The sequence below is a fragment of the Elgaria multicarinata genome, chromosome 17, assembly GCF_023053635.1.
Source record: "Elgaria multicarinata webbii isolate HBS135686 ecotype San Diego chromosome 17, rElgMul1.1.pri, whole genome shotgun sequence".
NCBI lineage: Eukaryota > Metazoa > Chordata > Lepidosauria > Squamata > Anguidae > Elgaria > Elgaria multicarinata.
In genome coordinates, this window is record NC_086187.1 from 11,338,501 (window position 1) to 11,358,554 (window position 20,054).

The 20,054-nt window shown below is 43.0% G+C and overlaps 1 protein-coding gene across 1 annotated transcript in view; it reads right to left on the bottom strand.

Moving 5' to 3' along the window:
* WDR90 (WD repeat domain 90) overlaps nt 1-20,054 on the bottom strand; it is an 81,060-nt gene that overhangs the window by 7,792 nt on the left and 53,214 nt on the right. The window contains exons 27-35 of the mRNA XM_063142965.1: nt 19,123-19,254; nt 18,113-18,298; nt 17,177-17,277; nt 15,650-15,752; nt 14,717-14,838; nt 13,051-13,210; nt 10,455-10,645; nt 9,134-9,302; nt 8,545-8,656 (exon numbers count right to left, since the gene is read on the bottom strand). Of these exons, the coding sequence (XP_062999035.1) occupies nt 8,545-8,656; nt 9,134-9,302; nt 10,455-10,645; nt 13,051-13,210; nt 14,717-14,838; nt 15,650-15,752; nt 17,177-17,277; nt 18,113-18,298; nt 19,123-19,254 (1,276 nt within the window). The remainder of the gene's footprint in view (nt 1-8,544; nt 8,657-9,133; nt 9,303-10,454; nt 10,646-13,050; nt 13,211-14,716; nt 14,839-15,649; nt 15,753-17,176; nt 17,278-18,112; nt 18,299-19,122; nt 19,255-20,054) is intronic.

Genomic DNA, 20,054 nt, shown 5'->3' on the forward strand with positions numbered 1-20,054 from the left:
AGGCTATAACATATCTCTAGATATGCAAATGACCCAGTCTACGTGCTACAATGTTATCTTTTATTTATTTATTTATTTATTGATTGCATTTGTATACCGCCCCATAGCCGAAGCTCTCTGGGCGGTTCACATAAGATAAAAACACTTAAAAACAATATACAAAGATTAAAAACCACAAGCAAAATACACATACATTTAAAACCACTATAACAACTTTAAAAACAACGAGCCAAAAAACAGACCCACGGTCATTACATATTGCTAAATGCCTGGGAGAAGAGAGAAGTCTTGACCTGGCGCCGAAAAGGTGACAATGTCGGCGCCAGGTGGGCCTCGTCAGGGAGATTGTTCCACAGTTGGGGGGCCACCACAGAGAAGGCCCTCTCCCTTGTTGCCACCCTCCGAGCTTCCCTCGGAGTAGGCACCCGGAGGAAGACCTTAGATGTTGAACGTAGTGTTTGGGTAGGTTATTGTCGGGAAAGGCGTTCTGTCAGGTATCGTGGTCCCAAGCCGTGTAAATCATGGATTTGTCTAAGCTATGGAAGCCATCAAAGGGAAGAACATATTCTCAGGCTGCAGTGGGGGGTCTGATACTCCATTTCAAGATTTCCAGACAAGCACAGGACTTCAGCATCCATAGCTATCCCTCTTTCCCCCATCAGCTAGCTTGAATGACCAATGAACTGCACAGTTTGCCAAGGGGATTCCCCTCTGTGGAAGTGGCTGTGTTCCTGGAAGAAAGGTTTATCCACCATTCTCCTGCCAACTGTCCTAAATCCGAGCCTCGTAAGAAGCTGCCATATACGTACGGAGTGAGTCCCTTGGCCCATCTAGTTCAGTATTAGCTACAGCGGCTCAGTTCAGACAGCACGTTTCTCAATGGCGGTTTTAGAACTCAACGGTGGAGTTGTTACACCACTGTAATGTGTTGTCTGGCGGGAAAACTCCACCCCACGGTGGAGTTTTTTTTTGGAGAACACTCGTGGCAGAATATCCACGCTGTGCACAGGAGAGTTCCTGCACAGCCATGGTGTTGCGTGGAGGGCTCTGTGGAGTTTCCTGTTGCGTTGCGTTGATTTTTTTCCCACTAGCTACAGAGCTCTCTGGCAAAAGTGGAGAAAGGAGTGAGTGCCACTCTAGGAGAGCCGTCAGGATTGGGTTTTTTGCAGCAATGGCTGATGGGATACCATCGGGAGGAGAGAGGGCGGAGGAACTGTCAATCAAATGTGATGGATTTTACTCAACTCCACTGGAGCCCACAGTCACACAACGGTGGAGTTAGAACGTGTTGTACGGGGAGTACTCCCTAAAAACTCAACCACTGAGTGGAGTTTTCACACTGCGTACCTAAATGTTGCATTTACACTGAGGCCCGCTAAAGACACAGGGCGGAACCCCTCCTTACTGCCTACACAATGTGTCACCAGCACCTTATTATGCAAATTATTAACTTGACTCCAAATGTTAATTTGCAAACAAAACAGCTCAGGAAAGAGCCATTAACGGCTCAGGAAAGAGATAGCCTAGCTACAGTTATCCATGCTCTGATAACCTCTCGTTTGGATTACTGCAATGCATTATACGTGGGGCTGCCTTTGAAAACGGTCCGGAAAATTCAACTGGTACAAAACTGGGCAGCAGGGTTACTTACAGGGACTGGCCGACGAGACCACATTACGCCAGTCCTTTTCCAGCTTCATTGGCTGCCAGTCCATTTTTTTTTTTTTTTTTTTTTTTAATAATTTTTATTCATTTTCAACACTATATAAACATAAATGAACATTTCCAAAATATAATTGAAACAAACACAATAAAAAAAAGAAATACATCAAATATCTGCTTCATACATATTGAATAATTGTTGAGTACAAATATCAAAAACTATTACATATGCCTTATCACACTACAACATTTTCATTCTTAACATAAAAGTGCACCCCCCACCTCGGGATCATTCTTGAATCCAAAATCTAATCGTTTCTTCTGATGGTGGTTTCCCATTTCCCTTAGTAAACACGAACACTAGGAACTGTTTCCAAATTCCTTCGAACTCATTTATTTTAGTTACGCCTTTTCTCCACTTAATATTACATGTCAGTTTATCATTAATGGCTATATCCCATACTACTTTATACCACTCCTCAATAGAATATTCCCCTTGGATCTTCCAGTTCCTAGCTATCATCAATCGTGCTGCAACCAACAAACTCGATATCAGCTCTATAGTTCCTTTTCCACACTTTATATCTTCAAATAGTGACAGCAATGCTATTTTTGGTGTTTGTTCTATTTTCATTCCCACTATTTCTTCAATTTCTGAGAACACCATCTTCCATAATCTTTGTACATATTTGCATTGCCACCACATATGTAAATACGTTCCTTTTTCCCCACATCCTCTCCAACAATTTGCTGAATGTTGATCACTTATCTTGTTCAATCTAACCGGGGTTAGGTACCACCTCCATAAAATTTTAAAATAATTCTCCTTTATTCTTACTGATAAACTTCTCAACACTCTTTGTTTCCATAGTCCCTCCCAGCTCTGTCGCCCTATTTGTATCTTCAAATCTGATTCCCAAATCACTTTCTCTGTATTCTCTCTAAACTCCTTCTCTAACAATATTTTATATATTTCACTCATTAATCCTTTTGAAACTATACTACCTCCTTTTCCTTTCTCCTTACTTACTACTAATTCTTCAAACCTCGTCATCTTTCTGCACATTCTATTATCTTTGATCCACTTTTTATTCCATTGTTCTAATTGACCATATTCTAGCCAAGATAGCTTCTTCTCCTTTAACAAATTTTCCATATCTTCTCTTGTTTTAATATCTCTTACCCAATCCTTTAATTTTATTTTATTTTTCTCTTTTAATATTTTACATAATCTACCCTTTAGATCCTCTGGGAAATTCTTTAACATTATTATCGGTGCTAAGGGAGAGTTGCTCGGAAGCAGCTTCCCTTTAAATTTGCTCCAAATTTCCCATTGAGTCCTCAGGAGTGGATTATCTATACTTCCAACCCATTTTCTTCCTCCATCTTTAAAAAAAACATTCTCCAGATTCATCTCTACCTTACTTATGATTTTTTCTTCCATCCAGTATAAATCTCCTACTCCCATAATTGCTTCTACAACATGTCTTAATCTATTTGCTACGTAGTATAATTTTATGTTTGGGAGACCCATTCCCCCCTTTTTTTGGCTTAGGTACCAATTATTTTTATTCACTCTTGCTCTCTTTTCTCCATTACAATATTTATTAATAATATTTTGCCAACTTTTTATCTCGGTTTCTGATATTTTTATAGGTAGCATCCTAAATACGAAATTAATTTTAGCTAGTATCTTCATTTTTATCAAAGCTATTCTCCCAAACCAAGATAAATTTAATCTTTTATATTTCTCCAATTTCTCTAATACCTCCTTCTTTAACCTCGTTAAATTTTCCCTTTCTAAATTCTCTAGATTTTTTGTAATTTTAATTCCCAAGTATTTAATCTCATTCTTAACTTTCAATTCCATCCCCTTAAATTCCCAATCCTTTTCTTCCTTCTTAGTATAGTTAAACAACATCATCTCTGATTTAGACCAATTTATTTTTAACCCTGTAATTTCCTCAAATTCCCTCAACTGATATTTAATTCTTTCTAATTTTCTTAATGGATTCTTAATGGTCAATAAAGTATCATCCGCAAACATGTTTAGCTTTATCTCCCTTACCTCTCCAATTCCTTCTAATTCTTTATCCTCCCTTAGTGCCTTCGCCAAAACTTCCATAACCATTACAAAAAGGACCGGCGAGAGCGGACATCCTTGTCTTGTTCCTCTGGCTAGTCGTATCTTTTCAGTAAGTCCGTCATTTACCACCACTACCGCCGTATTTTGGGAATATAACTGTTCTATTACATTTTTAAATTTATTTCCAAATCCCAATTTATCTATAATACTCTTTAGTGCCTGCCAGCTCACACAATCAAAAGCTTTAAAAATATCTAATGCCATAATACCTGCCTTAATATTTGCTTTTTTTATTACATTTATTACATTTAAAACTCTACCCACTAAATTATGCATATGCCTTCCTACCACAAACCCACATTGATCTGCTCCTATATATTCTGCCAAAAATTTATTTAATCGTTTGGCCATAATAGATGTAAAAATTTTAGCATCCTGATTTATTAAAGAAATAGGTCTATAAGAATCAGGATTAGTCAAATCTTTATCTGGTTTTGGGATCAGAATTATCACTGAATGTTCCCATGATTCAGGTATCTTCTCTCCTGATAATATCCTATTATAAAGTTCCATTAATTTTGGAACTAAACAATCTTTGAAGACCTTATAATATTCTGGACCCAAACCATCTGCTCCTGGTGATTTACCCACTTTTAACTTATCAATAACTTCTTCAACTTCTCTTTGAGTTATTACTGACTCCATTAACTCCTTATATTCTGATTTTATTTCCTTCTTTATAAACCTTCCAATATACTCCTCCACCTTTTCTTGTTGAATTTCTTTACCCTTGTACAATTCCTGATAAAATTCCTGAAAAATTTTTATTTTAGCTTTCATTGCATGACAATAATTCCCTCGACTATCTTTCAACGTTTCTATCCCATTCCTCCCTTTTTCTTTTTGTGTGAGCTTGGCAAGCAACCTCGAGTTCTTATCACTGTTTTCAAAATATTCCCTTTTCATATACATTAAATTCTTTTGAATCTCTTCTATATTTAAGTTTTCTAATTGTTTCTTCTTAGCTTGTATTTCCACTAATTTATATTTATCTTTACTTCGCCAATATCTTTCCTCCAAGTTTTTAATTTCTATCTCTAACTTTTCCTGTTCTGCACGTTGTTGTCTTTTTAAACTACATGTTTCTCTAATACAGATTCCTCTTGCTACAGCCTTCATGGTGTCCCAAATGACTGACCCAGCTGTTCCTCCTTTTTCATTAATTTCCCATGCCTCCGACAGTTCCTTCCGAATTTTATCTACTATTTTATTGTATTTCAATATCTTTGTGTTCAACTTCCATCTATATGCCTCTTTATAATCTTTCTTAACTGTAAATTCTAAACTTAACAAGGCATGATCGGTTACTTTTATTACCCCCATTTCCATTTTACAAATCCTCGTTGCAAAGTCTTTTGAAACAAATATATAATCTATCCTGGAGTATGTATGATGAACTGGGGAAAAGTATGAAAATCCAGGCCTATTCCCGTAAAGTAAGCGCCACGAATCTAAATAATCATTTTCTTTTACTAATTTATTCAATATAGTCATATTGTTCCTCTTTTCAGCATTAGTGGGATTTGACCTGTCCCTTTTATTATCCATAACCATATTAAAATCCCCAGCTAATAATGCATACCCCTCCTTAAATTCTTCTATTTCTTTGAACAGCTTTATAAAAAATTCTCTATGCCTCTCATTTGGGGCATAAACATTAATCAAAGTATAAACCTTTCCCTCAATTTTACCTTTTAACATAAGATATCTACCCTTATCATCCTTTTTTACCTCTTCTAATATAAACCCACTTTTTTTTGAAATCAAAGTGGCCACTCCATTTTTTTTTGATGTCCCTAATGATTTTTCATAATAGGCTAACCACTTTAATTTTATCATATTCGAATTCTCGGAGCCTTGGTGTGTCTCTTGGATCATTATAATATCTGATCCCTCTTTATTTAGCATTTGTTCTATTCTCTTCCTTTTCACGACTGCCCCTAAACCTTTAACATTGAGTGTTGATACCTTTATCTTTTTATCCATAATCACCCTTTTGAAATCTCTTCCGATCCCTTGTGCTCAGCAATTCAAACTTGCTTACATAAAAACACAAACTCCATACATAAAACCCACACCCTCCTACCCCGATCCCTCCTCCCCTACCTTCCCCCCCTCCCCACCCCCCCACTCTAATCCCCCCCCCATATCCCCGTGAGTCTAATACTCCAGCCATCTACTTTAAAGGGGGAGGGGGGAGGCAGTGCTGTGCCTGGCCGGCAGGTCTCTATATTAGCATTTTTATTTGCAATTATCTCCAACATAATTAACAATTCTCTTACTCTCCAGATGTCCCAGCCTCATTCCCTCCCCCACCCACTCCAGCCCCATCTGCTTCCCCATCCAGACCCAGCCTCTTCAGCAAATCTTTACCTTGATCCAATGAGGTTACTCTGTATTCCCTCCTCCCATATGTAAATCTTAAGAAAACCGGGTAACCCCATGCATAAGGAATTTTATTCTTCATTAATGTTTCCGTTATTGGTTTAAGACTACGTCTCCAATTTAATGTGCGTTGAGAAAGATCATTGTAAATTTGCACTGGTTTGCCTTTACACTGTATCTGAACCTTAGATCTCAATTCTTTCATAATTTGCTCTTTTTTGTAATAGTTGCCAAATTTCACCAATATGTCTCTAGTCCCTTTGTAGTTTTTCCCCCCCACACGGTGGACTCGGTCCAGATCCGATCCATCTATTGGAATGTCAGGCGTCAGCTCCTTGAACCAGTTCACGATAATTTCTCTAAGATCTTCTCCTTGCGTCTCCTTCAGCTGCTTTATTCGAAGCGAAGATCTACGAGATTGATCTTCCAAGGCGATCAAACGCAATTCCCATTCTTTAAATTGTATATTAGTTGATTTTTCGAAAGCCTCTTGTTTCTTCTGGTCCAGATCCACTTTAGCCTCTATCTTTTTGATCTTATCCGAATTTTCCATCGTTTTATCCATAATAGTACGCATTTGTTTTCTGAATTCACTCATTTGCTGATCCATTTTTTTAAAAATAATCATGTTATTTTCTGCTATAATAGCCTTGATTTCCATTAAAGAGGGAGGGTTACTACCACTTTCTTTCCCCCCTTCTGCCATGTTTCCTTCTTTATTTGGTATTGTATCCAAAGAGACTGGGTCTATATCTTCCTCTTCCTGTTCAACTCCAGGGGCTGTACTTCCCAGGAAGGAGAGGTAAGCCAAATTATGATTTGAAGGTTTCTTTTTTTGTTTATTAAGCTTTTCCCAACTTTTGATCTTTTTTTTAACGTTGGGCATGGGTCCCTTCTGGGTAGGGCATAAATCTTAGAGTCCAACTCTCTTCCTTAGCAACTTATGCTGGCTTCTCTATTATATAGCACTCACAGCTCCTTCTTCACGAGGAGGGGGGAAAAATCCAGTTCACAACAGCATTCACTAGAGGGGATCAGATTTAATCACTCAAAGTCTCTCACATCCCACATCTCCCTCACCGAATGCCAAATGCAGCTTTTTTCACCCCTTCACCCCCCTTCTCGCCACGCCAATAAATCCAGTCAACCACTTTAACCTTAGAAAGCCAGCATTCCAATCGTTCCCATGTGAGATAAAGATGAGAGGTTATATCACAGATCAATGTCCAGCAAACATAAATTCCTTCTTTTTAAACTGCGTCAGTCAGCGTTTACTTTCACTTTTCATAGAGTTGCCGTTTAGACAGACATTGCATTAATCATAGTTCATCTCACCTCCCTTCTCCAAATCTCTCCACTTTCCCGGCTCCTGTTGGTTTTATAATCATTTTCTGTCAGTTGCTCAAAGATTCATGCCCATTAAAAGAGAGATAATTGCCTTTTCTGGCAAGCGCCGTTCAGAGCCTCAGAAGAAACCCGCCATCGCTCAGGCTGCCAAGCTCCGCCCCCCCTGGCTGCCAGTCTAGGTCTGGGCCCGATTCAAAGTGCTTGTATTAACATTTAAAGCCCTAAACGGCTTGGGGCCAGGCTATCTGAAGGAACGCCTCCTCCCATATGTACCTGCCCGGACCCTAAGGTCATCTTCAGGGGTCCTTCTCCGTGAGCCCCTGCCAAAGGAAGTGAGGCAGGTGGCTACCAGGAGGAGGGCCTTCTCTGCTGTGGCACCCCAGCTGTGGAATGAGCTCCCTAAGGAGGTTCGCTTGGCACCTACATTATATGCTTTTAGACGCCAGGTGAAGACCTTTTTATTCTCCCAACATTTTAACAATCTATAAATACATTTTAACATGGTGTTTTAAATTTGTAATTTTGCATTGCTGCTGTTTTTATCTGGTTGAGCTTTTTTATTGTATTTTATATTATGGTTTTATACTGTTGTTTTATATTATGAATGGTTTTAATTTTTGTGAACCGCCCAGAGAGCTCCGGCTATTGGGCGGTATAGAAATGTAATAAATAAATAAATTAATTAATTAAACTACCTCAGTTCGGCAGACAAAAGTGATGGTGGTATGGGGGTGGGGAGAGAGATTTGCCCCGGAACACACAATGTGCTTCCCCAAGATGACTTCTACTGTAGCTGTGGCAAATATAGGGGACCCGCCGACAAAAGGGGCGGAAACACTTGGGAAGGGTCACTAACCGAGTTCCTCTTGTCTTCCATCATGCCCCTACGATGCCAGGCCTGATCTTTAAAATGTGGATGCTGTGTGAGGTGTGCCCACACGTGGGCCTCTGGATACACGTTTCTCTCTAGGACTGACCCACCCTGACTTCGACAATGCATTTACCTGGCACTCGAACCTTTCACTCTCAGCTCCTGAACTGCCGCTACTGACCAAAGCTGGATTTTCTTGGTGTTGCTGCCGCTGACGAGCCTCTTACCGTGACACTGCAGGACACCTACACCAGTAAAGGATTTATTCCAATTAATTTTATTTATTTATTTATTGCACTTATATACCGCTCCCATAGCCAGGGCTCCCTGGGCGGTTTACAGTTAACGCATGGACTTCCTCATTATAATGTCAGAGTTGCCCAGCTCTTCACTGGAAACTGTTTCACAACAGGCACCGCTCTTCAAGAGATCTCTGAATTCCCACTCGGGACACCGAGGGCATCAGCCATAGGGATGTGGCAAGGGAGCCTGTGAAGGCTCTCTTCAGCCTTCTCAGCCGAAGAGGCAAGCCATTTTGCAAACTCAAAAGCAGCTTGCCTTGTTGCCTGTGGATCATGGGATATATATTTTTTTTCCTAAAAGGAGCAAGGGTTAACAAACACATCTTAAACCCAACCACAATCCGCTTTAGCATCTGTTGAAATCAAACCAGAGCGGGTCCAAGGTGCCTCTCTGGAAGGCTTCGTTGCACGGGGACTCACCGATCTCGCCCTCCACAGCCTCCCAAGTCATGAAGCAGCAATTGGTCTCCGTGTCCCACACACAGATCTGTCCTGTGCTGGTTCCGGTGTACAGAAGGCAGCCAGGGCTGTAGCACAGTGATGTAAGCTCCACTGGACCAATCGCATCAGGGACAGGGACTCTGTGAACCTGAACCCAGGGGGGAAAAAAAGGTCACGCCCACTGGCTCTTCAACAGTACCAAAAAGCTGTGTCAGATCCTAAATTGGATTTGGTTTCAGAAGAATGCCAGGCAGCCAAGTGTGAATTTACCCAGAGCTAGATGGGATGTGGTGATTAGTAGTATAAGTACACTGATTTGCTAGGGCAGCTGGCAATTTTTATGTTTCTAGAGGCTGTATTCACAAACAATGAAGGCCACGCTTTCTGCTACTAACAGAAGCTAAAACAATACACAATAGACACTCTTCATAGTGAGTGCTTTCTAGCTGATAAGGATGCTGTGAGAATCTTTCTCTGCTGCCAAGAATAAAAACCCTCCCCGCTCCTCCTTCTGGGTGAAGGGAGGTGTGAGCGTGTGGGTCTTCTGACAGTTTGCCCCAGATGATGAGACCAGCCCTATAAAACCATGAGCAGAGTGGCCTGCTACCTCTTCCCATCAGAGAGAGGGAAGGGCGCACCACCGGCTCATGTAAACAGCCCTGTTAGACAGCGCCCGTCACTTCCCTAGGAACCAGGGTGACTGAACTGAGAATTAAGGACGTCTAAGTTGTCTTTGTTTCTTTTATTCTATCTGCGTCCATTTTCCATCAGTAAACTCTTCAAATCTTTGAAAGGTTGTCACAGAGGAGGGCCAGGATCTCTTCTCGATCATCCCAGAGTGCAGGACATGGAATAATGGGCTCCAGTTACAGAAAGCCAGATTCCAGCTGGACCTCAGGAAAAACTTCCTGACTGTTAGAGCAGTACGGCAATGGAACCCATGACCTAGGGAGGTCATGGGCTCTCCCACACTAGAGGCCTTCAAGAGGCAGCTGGACAGCCGTCTGTCAAGGATGCTTTAAGGTGGATTCTTGCATTGAGCTGGGGGTTGGACTCAATGGCTTTAGAGGCCCTTTCCAACTCTACTATTCTATGATTCTATCATTCTTTCACACAAGTGGGCCTGAGTCATACTGGTATCCTGGAACCCGGGTTGGTGGGTGTCCTGGTTCGACCAGGCCCCAGTTTAAGATGGATCCCCATTGTCTCTCCCACAAGAGAGAACTTCCAAGCATTTGACTCCATGCTTCGCCTGTATTTCAAGTACTGCAAGACCTCAGAGTAAGAGACTGAGAATTACCTTGAGGCTGATGTCAGTGCCCTGTTGCTCCATTAGCCAGAAAGTCACCGCTCCCTTCCCCACGCAGGCAAGGTGTCCCACGGAAAGTGGACTAAAGGCCACTTCGTGGACCGGCTCAGAGAAGCGGGTGGAGGACATCAGGTCATAAGTGTGGGCGTTCCACAGGGCAATGACTCTGCCGACGTAATCCCCTGGGTAACACAAAGTAAGTAAGCGTCCCGGAGTTTTAAACGGGTTAAATAAATACTTAAAAACATTTATCACCCACCTTTTCCCAACCTCAGTGTGGTTTACAAATTAAAACAGACACTTGAATCATCATCATCATCAATAGTAATAATTTTATTTCTTACCCATTGTTCATTTAACCCATGGTTTGCTTCTCTACCCAGGGTCTGTCTGGCAGACGATTGAACAAACTGTGGTTTGTTTTCTCACCCCCTGGGTTTGTTTCCCTTCTCTGTCCACTTCCTCCATGTAGCCCAAGTGCCTTTGTGGCACTGTAGAGCAGCTGGGGTTTTGATTTTTTTTAACCAGTTACCTTGCCACCTACTAAGCCCGGCGAAACAACCCACAGTTGGGTTCACATGTAACGACAACCTATGGTTTAAACAACTAAACAACAAACCATGGGTTCTCTTTCTGGGTTTGCCAGCGTGGTCATGTTCACACATCACAACAACCCAGAATTCAACCACCCACACCATAAGTTAGAGTTATGTGCAAACCATGCCGCTAATACGAAGTTAAGATGGCTGCGTCAATGAAGTCATCCATATTTCTTACCCGCCTCTCCATTTTGATCGAGGCGGTGAACAACAGTAAGTAAAAATACATAAAATACTGATTAAAAACATAGTATACCTTGTTAAAACATCCTAAAAACATCCTAAAAGCATATTAAAAGCATCCTAAAATTCCACTGGATAGGCCAATAATCAAGAAGCTACCAAATCCTCGAAGTAACAGTCTAAAAAGAAAAAGGTAGCTAAATGTGTTCCAGAACAGGTCAGTTTTTATGTCCCTTTCAAAAGGGAAGAGCAGCTCCCAGACCTCATGGAAAGCTCATTTCTTAGCCTTGGAACAAATGCTGAAGAAGCCTCTGCTCCTTGCCACCAACGCTCATACTTTGCATGAAGGGAAGGCACGTGGAAAAGGTCCAACCCAGGGAAGGTAAGCAGCTTGGCGCTTACAAAGAGAGACGGGCTCAAAGAAGCGATCAGGCTTTACGAAGGTAAAGCTTCAGCAGCGAGACTCAGGATCTTCCTCAAAGCTCCCAGCAGCGGTGTCATCATGGGACACCTCGACGTCTTGCTGCAGCGTTGGGAGCAGATCCAAGCCCATATACTGGGGCTGAATCCTGGCTTTTTCCAGGTGGACGATTGAAGGGGTAGGGTTGACGCCGTCGTGAGCCGACTAACCCTGGAGCTGAGGGCCAGGCTAGACGTAATGCAGTTAATCCTGCTGTGACATCTGAACGGCAAGGCGAGCAAGGTGGAACCAACGTTGCTCCAGCGGCCCCTAAAGCAGGGCGACACCCGATGATTCTTGGGGGCCAAACTAGATTTGATGCCGGAGAGCTGCCGTTAGGGTTTAGTTTTGCTAATTAGCAGCCTCACACAGCCGCTTTGAAGACTGGAGAAATGGTGTTCTGAAGGGAGTGTGTAATTCTTTCCCCACACTACTGACTCCCCGACCCCTGCAAGCTGTTAGTAGCTCCTCAGGGAAGCTAAAAGCAGCTTCGGGGAGGGGGGGGGAATTTATGTTAAGTATAAGAAAGTAAAAGGCTTGCGTAGTCATTAAAACTGTGTGTGTGTGGCTATCTCAAGGCTAAACAGAGGAAGACTATCTGTGAGCAATTACCTTGAGATAGAAGCTGTACTGGGAACTTTGCCAGGATTCTCTAAGAAACCATGGTGTTAATGATATGAATATACCAAAGATCCTTGAGGCTGGGTTAGCCTAATCACAGCTGTATGTAATATAGATAAAAAAAACCTGTGTATATATGTATATGTGTATAGCTTTTGTCACTCCGCACAATGACACGGAACTGTAAAGAAGTCTGAAGCTAATAAACTTACTCTGCTAAGTAAGACCTGCATTGTGAGCTGTGTTTCTGAGCACAAACAGAATTCCCAAGGAAAAGTTCTGGCCCCAACAATTTAGACAAAGGAGGAAAGAGTAAAACAGGCTCTTCCCAGAGTCACTTTCCTGATTAGCACCAGATGGTGATGCTAATTAGTCAAACAAACAAAAAAACCCAATGCACGAGACCCTAATTCTGGATCTCCCAAGTTAGCTCTAGCTGCCTGGAAGACAGCAGGTTTTGCTGTATATTTAGAGGCCTCGTCCAGTTTTTAGGGGAAACGGGAGCAGAGTTGCCTCAACCTCGCTTGCCTTGCATTCGGACGCCACAGCAGTTGCGGCAGCTTGGTGCAGCCTAAGCCACCTGCGGCGTGCAAACCCGGCCCTTGTGTGAACGTGACTGATGCGCCCGTTTCATCCCAGCCTCAAGGGGGAGCTTGTCCTTAGTGCCGTTCCCGGAAACCCCAAACTCCCCGCAGCCTGCTCATCGCTCCCGTGTTATACTCACCTAGAGTAACAAGGAGGCGGTCATCCCGAGAGTACGCCATGGCTTGCACTTGGGTCTCGTGATGGAACAGAACTTTTTGGCAGGTCCCGTTCTGAACGTCCCAGATGCGAATTTGGCAGCGGGTGTCTCCACGGCCTTGGCCGGAGGCAGAGGCGAGGACCTGGAAGAACCCCTCGCTGTCACCACTTGGGAATCAATAGGAAACTAGGAGGCCGCAGTCTAACAATTGCAAATCTTACGATGGGAACGAGTAGGGGAAATGAAACGCAGCTGAAAATGGATCCGCAGACTTCCTGCCTTACAGCTCATGCTCTTAAAACAGTATTCTGCACCTTCTCTTAAAATAATACACATGCAAATGGGAATCGCCTGTGAGTTGCTGTGTATTTAATGAGGTGTTTGGTGCTTGTAAGCCCCTTCTTTTAGTGCTGCAGTTATCAATTTCTCTAAAGACACTGTGGCTTGGTGTGTGTGTGTGTGTTTAATAGAAGTTGAAGTCTATTATATATCTATATGAGTCTATTTTATATCTCAGCTCGTTCATCAACTTATTGGGTGGCTTAGACATGCTTCTCTCTCTCTCTCTCTCTCTCCATCGGCCCTGCCTCTACAATCACAATATGTGAATAACAGAATTGGCCTCCGATATGGGTTAATGTAAGTACTGGACTCAGTTCAGACAACACTTTTCTCAACGGTGGCTTTAGAACTCCACCATGGAGTCTTTACACCGCAGTTGAGAAATGTGTTGTCTCGTGGGAAAACACTCCACCCCATGGCAGAGGTGGGGTTTTTTGTAAAAACTCCACTGTGGGGTGGAATTTTCCCTCCAGACAACACATTTCTCAACGGAGGTGTAAATTATTATTTATTTATGTATGTATTTATATAGCACCATCAATGTACATGGGGCTGTACAGAGTAAAACAATAAAATAGCAAAACCCTTCCGCATAGGCTTACATTCTAATAGAATCATAACAAAACAATAAGAAGGGGAAGAGAATGCACCAAACAGGCACAGGGGAGAGTAAAACTAACAGTATAAAAGTGAGATCAAAATCAAGTTTTAAAAGCTGTAGAAAAAAGAAAAGTTTTTAGCTGAGCTTTAAAAATTGTGATTGAACTTGTAGTTCTCAAACGTTCTGGAAGAGCGTTCCAGGCGTAAGGGGCAGCGGAAGAAAATGGACGAAGCCGAGCAAGGGAAGGAGAGACCCTTGGGCAGGCGAGAAACATGGCATCTGAGGAGCGAAGAGCACGAGCGGGGCAATAGTGTGAGATGAGAGAGGAGAGATAGGAAGGAGCTTGGCTGTGAAAAGCCTTGTAGGTCAACAGGAGAAGTTTATATTGGACTCTGAGGTGATTTGGAAACCAATGAAGAGATTTCAGAAGTAAAGACTCCACCGTGGAGTTCTAAAACCACCATTGAGAAACATGGAGTCTGAACTGAGCCCAATTCTCAGTTACAAGCATGGCAAATGCAGCCCTGCCTCCTCCCATTCTGCTGCCACACAGGCGACAAAAGGGAGTGGAGATATCCATATACAATTTTGGATGGGACAGTTCCCAACTCCAGAGGAAACCCATTACATTGGTTAGAAGCAGGAGAGGGCTTGGGCTGCCCATTCCACCAAGATCTTCCTGAAGAAATCAGGGCACGTTCGTACCTGAGCATCATGGCTAACAGCTAATGTTGAAATCTCCTCAGGATGGCCGAGCCAATGCTGCTGGGATCCAGAGTGCAGGTCTTCAACGATGAGCACACAGCCACAGCTGTAGGCAAAGAAACCTGGGAGAGAGAGAAGAGAAGCCCACATTTAGCATTGTGCATTTAAAAGATATGCCGGCCACACACGACAAAATGCAGGTAGCTGGAAGTAGGAGTCAGTCTGGACAGAACACTTATCATATGAAAAGCAGCCAGCCTCTGACTGCTCAGTTGTCTGTCCTATGATCTCACTCAGCTAATTTCCCCTGCTCCTCCCCCTCCCATCTGTTAGAGGAAATCAGCCGAGTGAGGCAACTTTTTTTAAAAAAAGACTTCTGGCCACTCTAAACAGTCAAAGCCTGGCTGCTTTGATGACTGTAGTTAGCCAAGCTCTAAAACAAAATCTAATCAAGGGCCATTAGATTATTATTATTATTATTATTATTATTATTATTATTATTATTATTATTTATTTATTTATATAGCACCATCAATGTACATGGTGCTGTACAGAGTAAAACAGTAAATAGCAAGACTCTGCCGCATAGGCTTACATTCTAATAAAACCATGATAAAACAATAAGGAGGGGAAGAGAAGGCAAACAGGCACAGGGTAGGGTAAGCAGGCACAGAGTAGGGTAAAACTAACAGTATAAAGTCCGCACAACATCAAGTTTTAAAAGCTTTAGGAAAAAGAAAAGTTTTTAGTTGAGCTTTAAAAGCTGCGATAATCTTATACCCCAATCCTGAACGCACTGTTCAGTTTCAACACGATTGGCATTTATGAAAAGTATTTAGGATAAAGATGCCAGCCACTCCGATTGCCCACTTGAGAGCTGGGAATGAAAAATTGACAAAATCTGGGACCTTATTTCACAAATACAGACAATACCTGTATCTGGATTCCAGACCATATTTCCCCGGCCATTCCCGTTGTAGCCAATGACAGTTTTTAGTTTCAAGCCCTCGCTAGCAGGCAGAGGAGGGGAGAACGCCTAAAAGAGAAACACACACAGCTTCAGCGTAAACTGAGAAGAGATTCTAGACACGTATTCTCACAATACCACCCACCCACCCACGCAAGATGCCACCTTGAGCTTTTATATTGTATTTTATATTATGGTTTTATACTGTTGTTTTATACTTTGAATGCTTTTAATTTTTGTGAACCGCCCAGAGAGCTCCGGCTATTGGGCGGTATAGAAATGTAATAAATAAAATAATAATAATAATAATAATAATAATAATAATAATAATAATAATAATAATAATAAATAAAATCCATATGCCCTGACTGTTGTTTTTATACTGTTTTTATGGCTCTGATGGTTTTTTAAATTTTGTATACTTTTTAACGTTTACCATTTTTAACTGTTGTAAACCGCCCAGACAGCTTCGGCTATGGGGTGGTATATAAATGTAATAAATAAATATTAAATTACTTTGCAGCTCTCTTATTGATCTTCAGAAACTCTAGCCCGTAACTGTATCGCTCCAGTCCTCCATCTGCATATCCGTGCCCTGGGTTCAATGTCAGTATTATGGAAACTGAGGAACCGGCGCGCATTTAGATATATTGACTGAAAACCTGCCTTCCATTATGACAGGCTATGTGGCGAAGGTGGGCAGGTACATTGTGCGGAGGCTGCAACGTGACTATGTACACAGCCTCTAGCATTGCTCTGTCCCACTGAACTTAGTGGGCACCCTTTTGACCCAAAACTGGCCTGTGCAGCATATTTCTAACCCCTTCCATTTGCCTATCCCTCCAATGCTGTTTCTCGTTCATACTCAAGCACCGTGTAATGCACAACCACGGTGGGAATTTGGGAACCGATTTTCACATATATAACTGGGCCAGCTCAGATTCCAAACGATGCCCACTGAGTATCTGGCTGGAAGACTTTCTAACAGACCTGTAAAAGAGCACTTTTGCATATGCGAAGCAGGACATATTGAAGATCTCGTACATTATATCCTATACGGTCCATTATACAATTCGCCCAGGGCTAAATTTATTCTCCCTTTCCAGACCACCTTACGAGGCCAATCAGACAATTTTAAAATGAGATGGCTGTTGGCTGATGGGGACAAATTCATCCGCTATAGGATAGCTTTATTTGCGCTGGCTGCAAGAAAGATAAAAGCAGCCTTTCTAAACCTTTCTAAACCACTGTCAAATCCTAAGGGGGTTAAACGGAAGGAATGTTTTAAATCCTGATCATTCTGTTGTGTTCTTGTTTTATTGTATCAAATGTTTTTTTTCTGTTTTATACTTGTGTGCTTTGCGTTTGTGTTGTGATGGCCATTGGCTATAAACAATAAAATCTTGAGAGATATAACTGGATGACAAAATGAGAGCTATGGCTCCCTTTCTCAACCACCCCGTCCGTTCGCATGTCATCCAGCCAGCTCTTACCTTAGGGGGTGCGGATGTTTTGAAACGAGGGCTAAAATGCCGGTAGCAGTCTGGGCGCATCATGTTTTGGGGTTCGGATCCTTTGATTTCCTTTCTGCATTCTAGCACACAAGACAGAACAGAAAGTTATTTATTAAAACGTTTGTATCCCGGCCTGTATCACTGAGATTTCAAGGTGGCATACAGATAAAATCGATTAAACGGTATAAAACAATAAATAACTTAAGCAATAAGAACAAAGAAAACTAAGCACACCTTTAGGCCATTTAGCCCTCAAAGGCTTTGATAAAAAGCCATAACTTGGAGCTAAAAGGAAGCCAGCATCCGTGCCAGTCAGGCCTCCAAGGAGAGGGCATTCCAAAACCGGGGTGCCACAACAGAGAAGGCCCTCTCCCATGTCCCACCTTAACGTATGCCTTCTCGCACTGGTGGGATGAGGAGGAGAGCTCCTCCAACAGATCTCAGCCAGGCATATACAGGGAGAGGCACTCCCACAAGTATCGAGGTCCCAAGCCGTTTAGGGCTTTAAATGTCATCACCAGCACCTTGAATTCCGACTGGGAGTGTATTGGCAGCCCGTGCAATTCCTTTAAGAATGGTGTTATATGGTCTTTATGCGAAATAACGCTGCTTCCCACTCTCCACTGCTGGGGTCCTTTCAAGGTGGGATTCCCAGTTCCCTTTACCTTACTAGAGACAGTTCACACACAGGCCCTGCATGCAGGTTGGAGGGATGAAAGACTCAGCCTGGTGCCATGTGCTTTCCCGCAAACACAAAAACTTTAAATTTAAATCAAACAGGATCACTCTTCCACGGAATCATTTACACCCACCCAGAGGCGCACACACAGAACAGTTTTCCTCCCATTTCTTTCATTGACAAACCAACCCCATATTCCCTATGCTAAGAAATGCATATTTTTGAGGTTGACCTACCGCTCCCTGCATGGCTGCGGGATCTTGAAGAAGGTTGCACGACTTCAGGTTTCACGGCTAGAGGCTCTTCGCTACGGCCTGCTTGCTTCAAAGCAAGAACTGAGTGAACGTTATTCCTGTTCACAACCTCTCCACCGTCGCCTTTCAGATATGCTTCCTGCTCTTCTTCAGATTCAGAAAAAGTATCTTTGAGAGAGAAAACAGAAGAGAGTGATTGGGAGGGGGCAACTGGGCCTGGGGGAAAAGATGGTGGGTCAGACAGTGAACCCCCACAGGTCATTTCTAGATTGTGGGCCAGAGTTTTTCCATGCCTGCTCTATCTGATCAGAGAAGACATTGGATAGTTTTTTCTCCCCACCCAGTATGGCTACGGAAGGCTATGTATGGTTCACAAGAAGAAATACGTGACTTTTCAGTGTCTGTGTTTTATGGAACGTGATGGCTGGGTTCACACAACATTTTAACCAACACTCAGCAGTTGAATGGGACTTGCTGATGAACCGTGGGTTGTTTGTTGAACTGCAGATTAGCGTGTTGTCTGAACCCAGGCCATTTTCTGCAGGGTGGCTTGCCAACCCAAGAACAACCCAACAACAAATCATGGGTCCTCAAGGCGGCTGGTTCAAGAAAGAAAAGCCACAGTGCATAGTTCACAAGCCACCCTGTGGAAAATGTGCTGCGTTCAGACAACATGATAACCCACGGTACAACCACCACCCACGGTTCCATAACAACCCACAATCAACCACTGAGTGTGGGTTAGCATGCTGTGCGAACCCAATCAATGCGTTATCTCAAACATTCTCATCCAAAACGAAGCGGGAAGGTTTACTTTTCAGTGCTGCAGATGGCAGTGGGAAACGGAAGGCTGGCTTTGCCGTAGATTAAGCCTGGGAGGGAAACGGAACAGAAAGTGGTGGAAAAGCAACGAGGGGGGTATCTGCAGGATCTTAAGGGGCTGCCGAGGAAGCCTTATTCCATTCCAGCCATGAGGACTTCTCCTTGCTCACCCTCATCTGCCATGCGTTGGATAGAACTGAGGTCCAGACACGACGGGAACACGGCGGACGGCACAGGGATCAGCTGGCGGGGAACGTCACTGGCCCCGGGTGTCAACTTGTGTGAGTCTTCAAGATCGGCTTCTGTGAACAAAGAAGAGATGAAAGAGGAGAATGAACACCAGTGCAACGTAGTGGTTAGAGCGCAGGACTAAAATAATGATGACTGCATTTATATCCCGCCTTTCTCCCCCCCCTTTTTTTTTTTTGAATAGCAGAGTTGGAAGGGACCTACAAGGCCATCGAGTCCAACCCCCTGCTCAATGCAGGAATCCACCCTAAAGCATCCCTGACAGATGGCTGTCCAGCTGCCTCTTGAAGGCCTCTAGTGTGGGAGAGCCCACAACCTCCCTAGGATTCCATTGTCGTACTGCTCTAACAGTCAGGAAGTTTTTCCTGATGTCCAGCTGGAATCTGGCTTCCTTTAACTTGAGCCCGTTATTCCGTGTCCTGCACTCTGGGAGGATCGAGAAGAGATCCTGGCCCTCCTCTGTGTGACAACCTTTCAAGTATTTGAAGAGTGCTCTCATGTCTCCCCTCAATCTTCTCTTCTCCAGGCTAAACATGCCCAGTTCTTTCAGTCTCTCTTCATAGGGCTTTATTTCCAGACCCCTGATCATCCTGGTTGCCCTCCTCTGAACACGCTCCAGCTTGTCTGCGTCCTTCATGAATTGTGGAGCCCAGAACTGGACGCAATACTCTAGATGAGGCCTAACCAGGGCCGAATAGAGAGGAACCAGTACCTCACGTGATTTGGAAGCTATACTTCTATTAATGCAGCCCAAAATAGCATTTGCCTTTCTTGCAGCCCTATCGCACTGTTGGCTCATATTCAGCTTGCGATCTACAACAATTCCAAGATCCTTCTCGTTTGTAGTATTGCT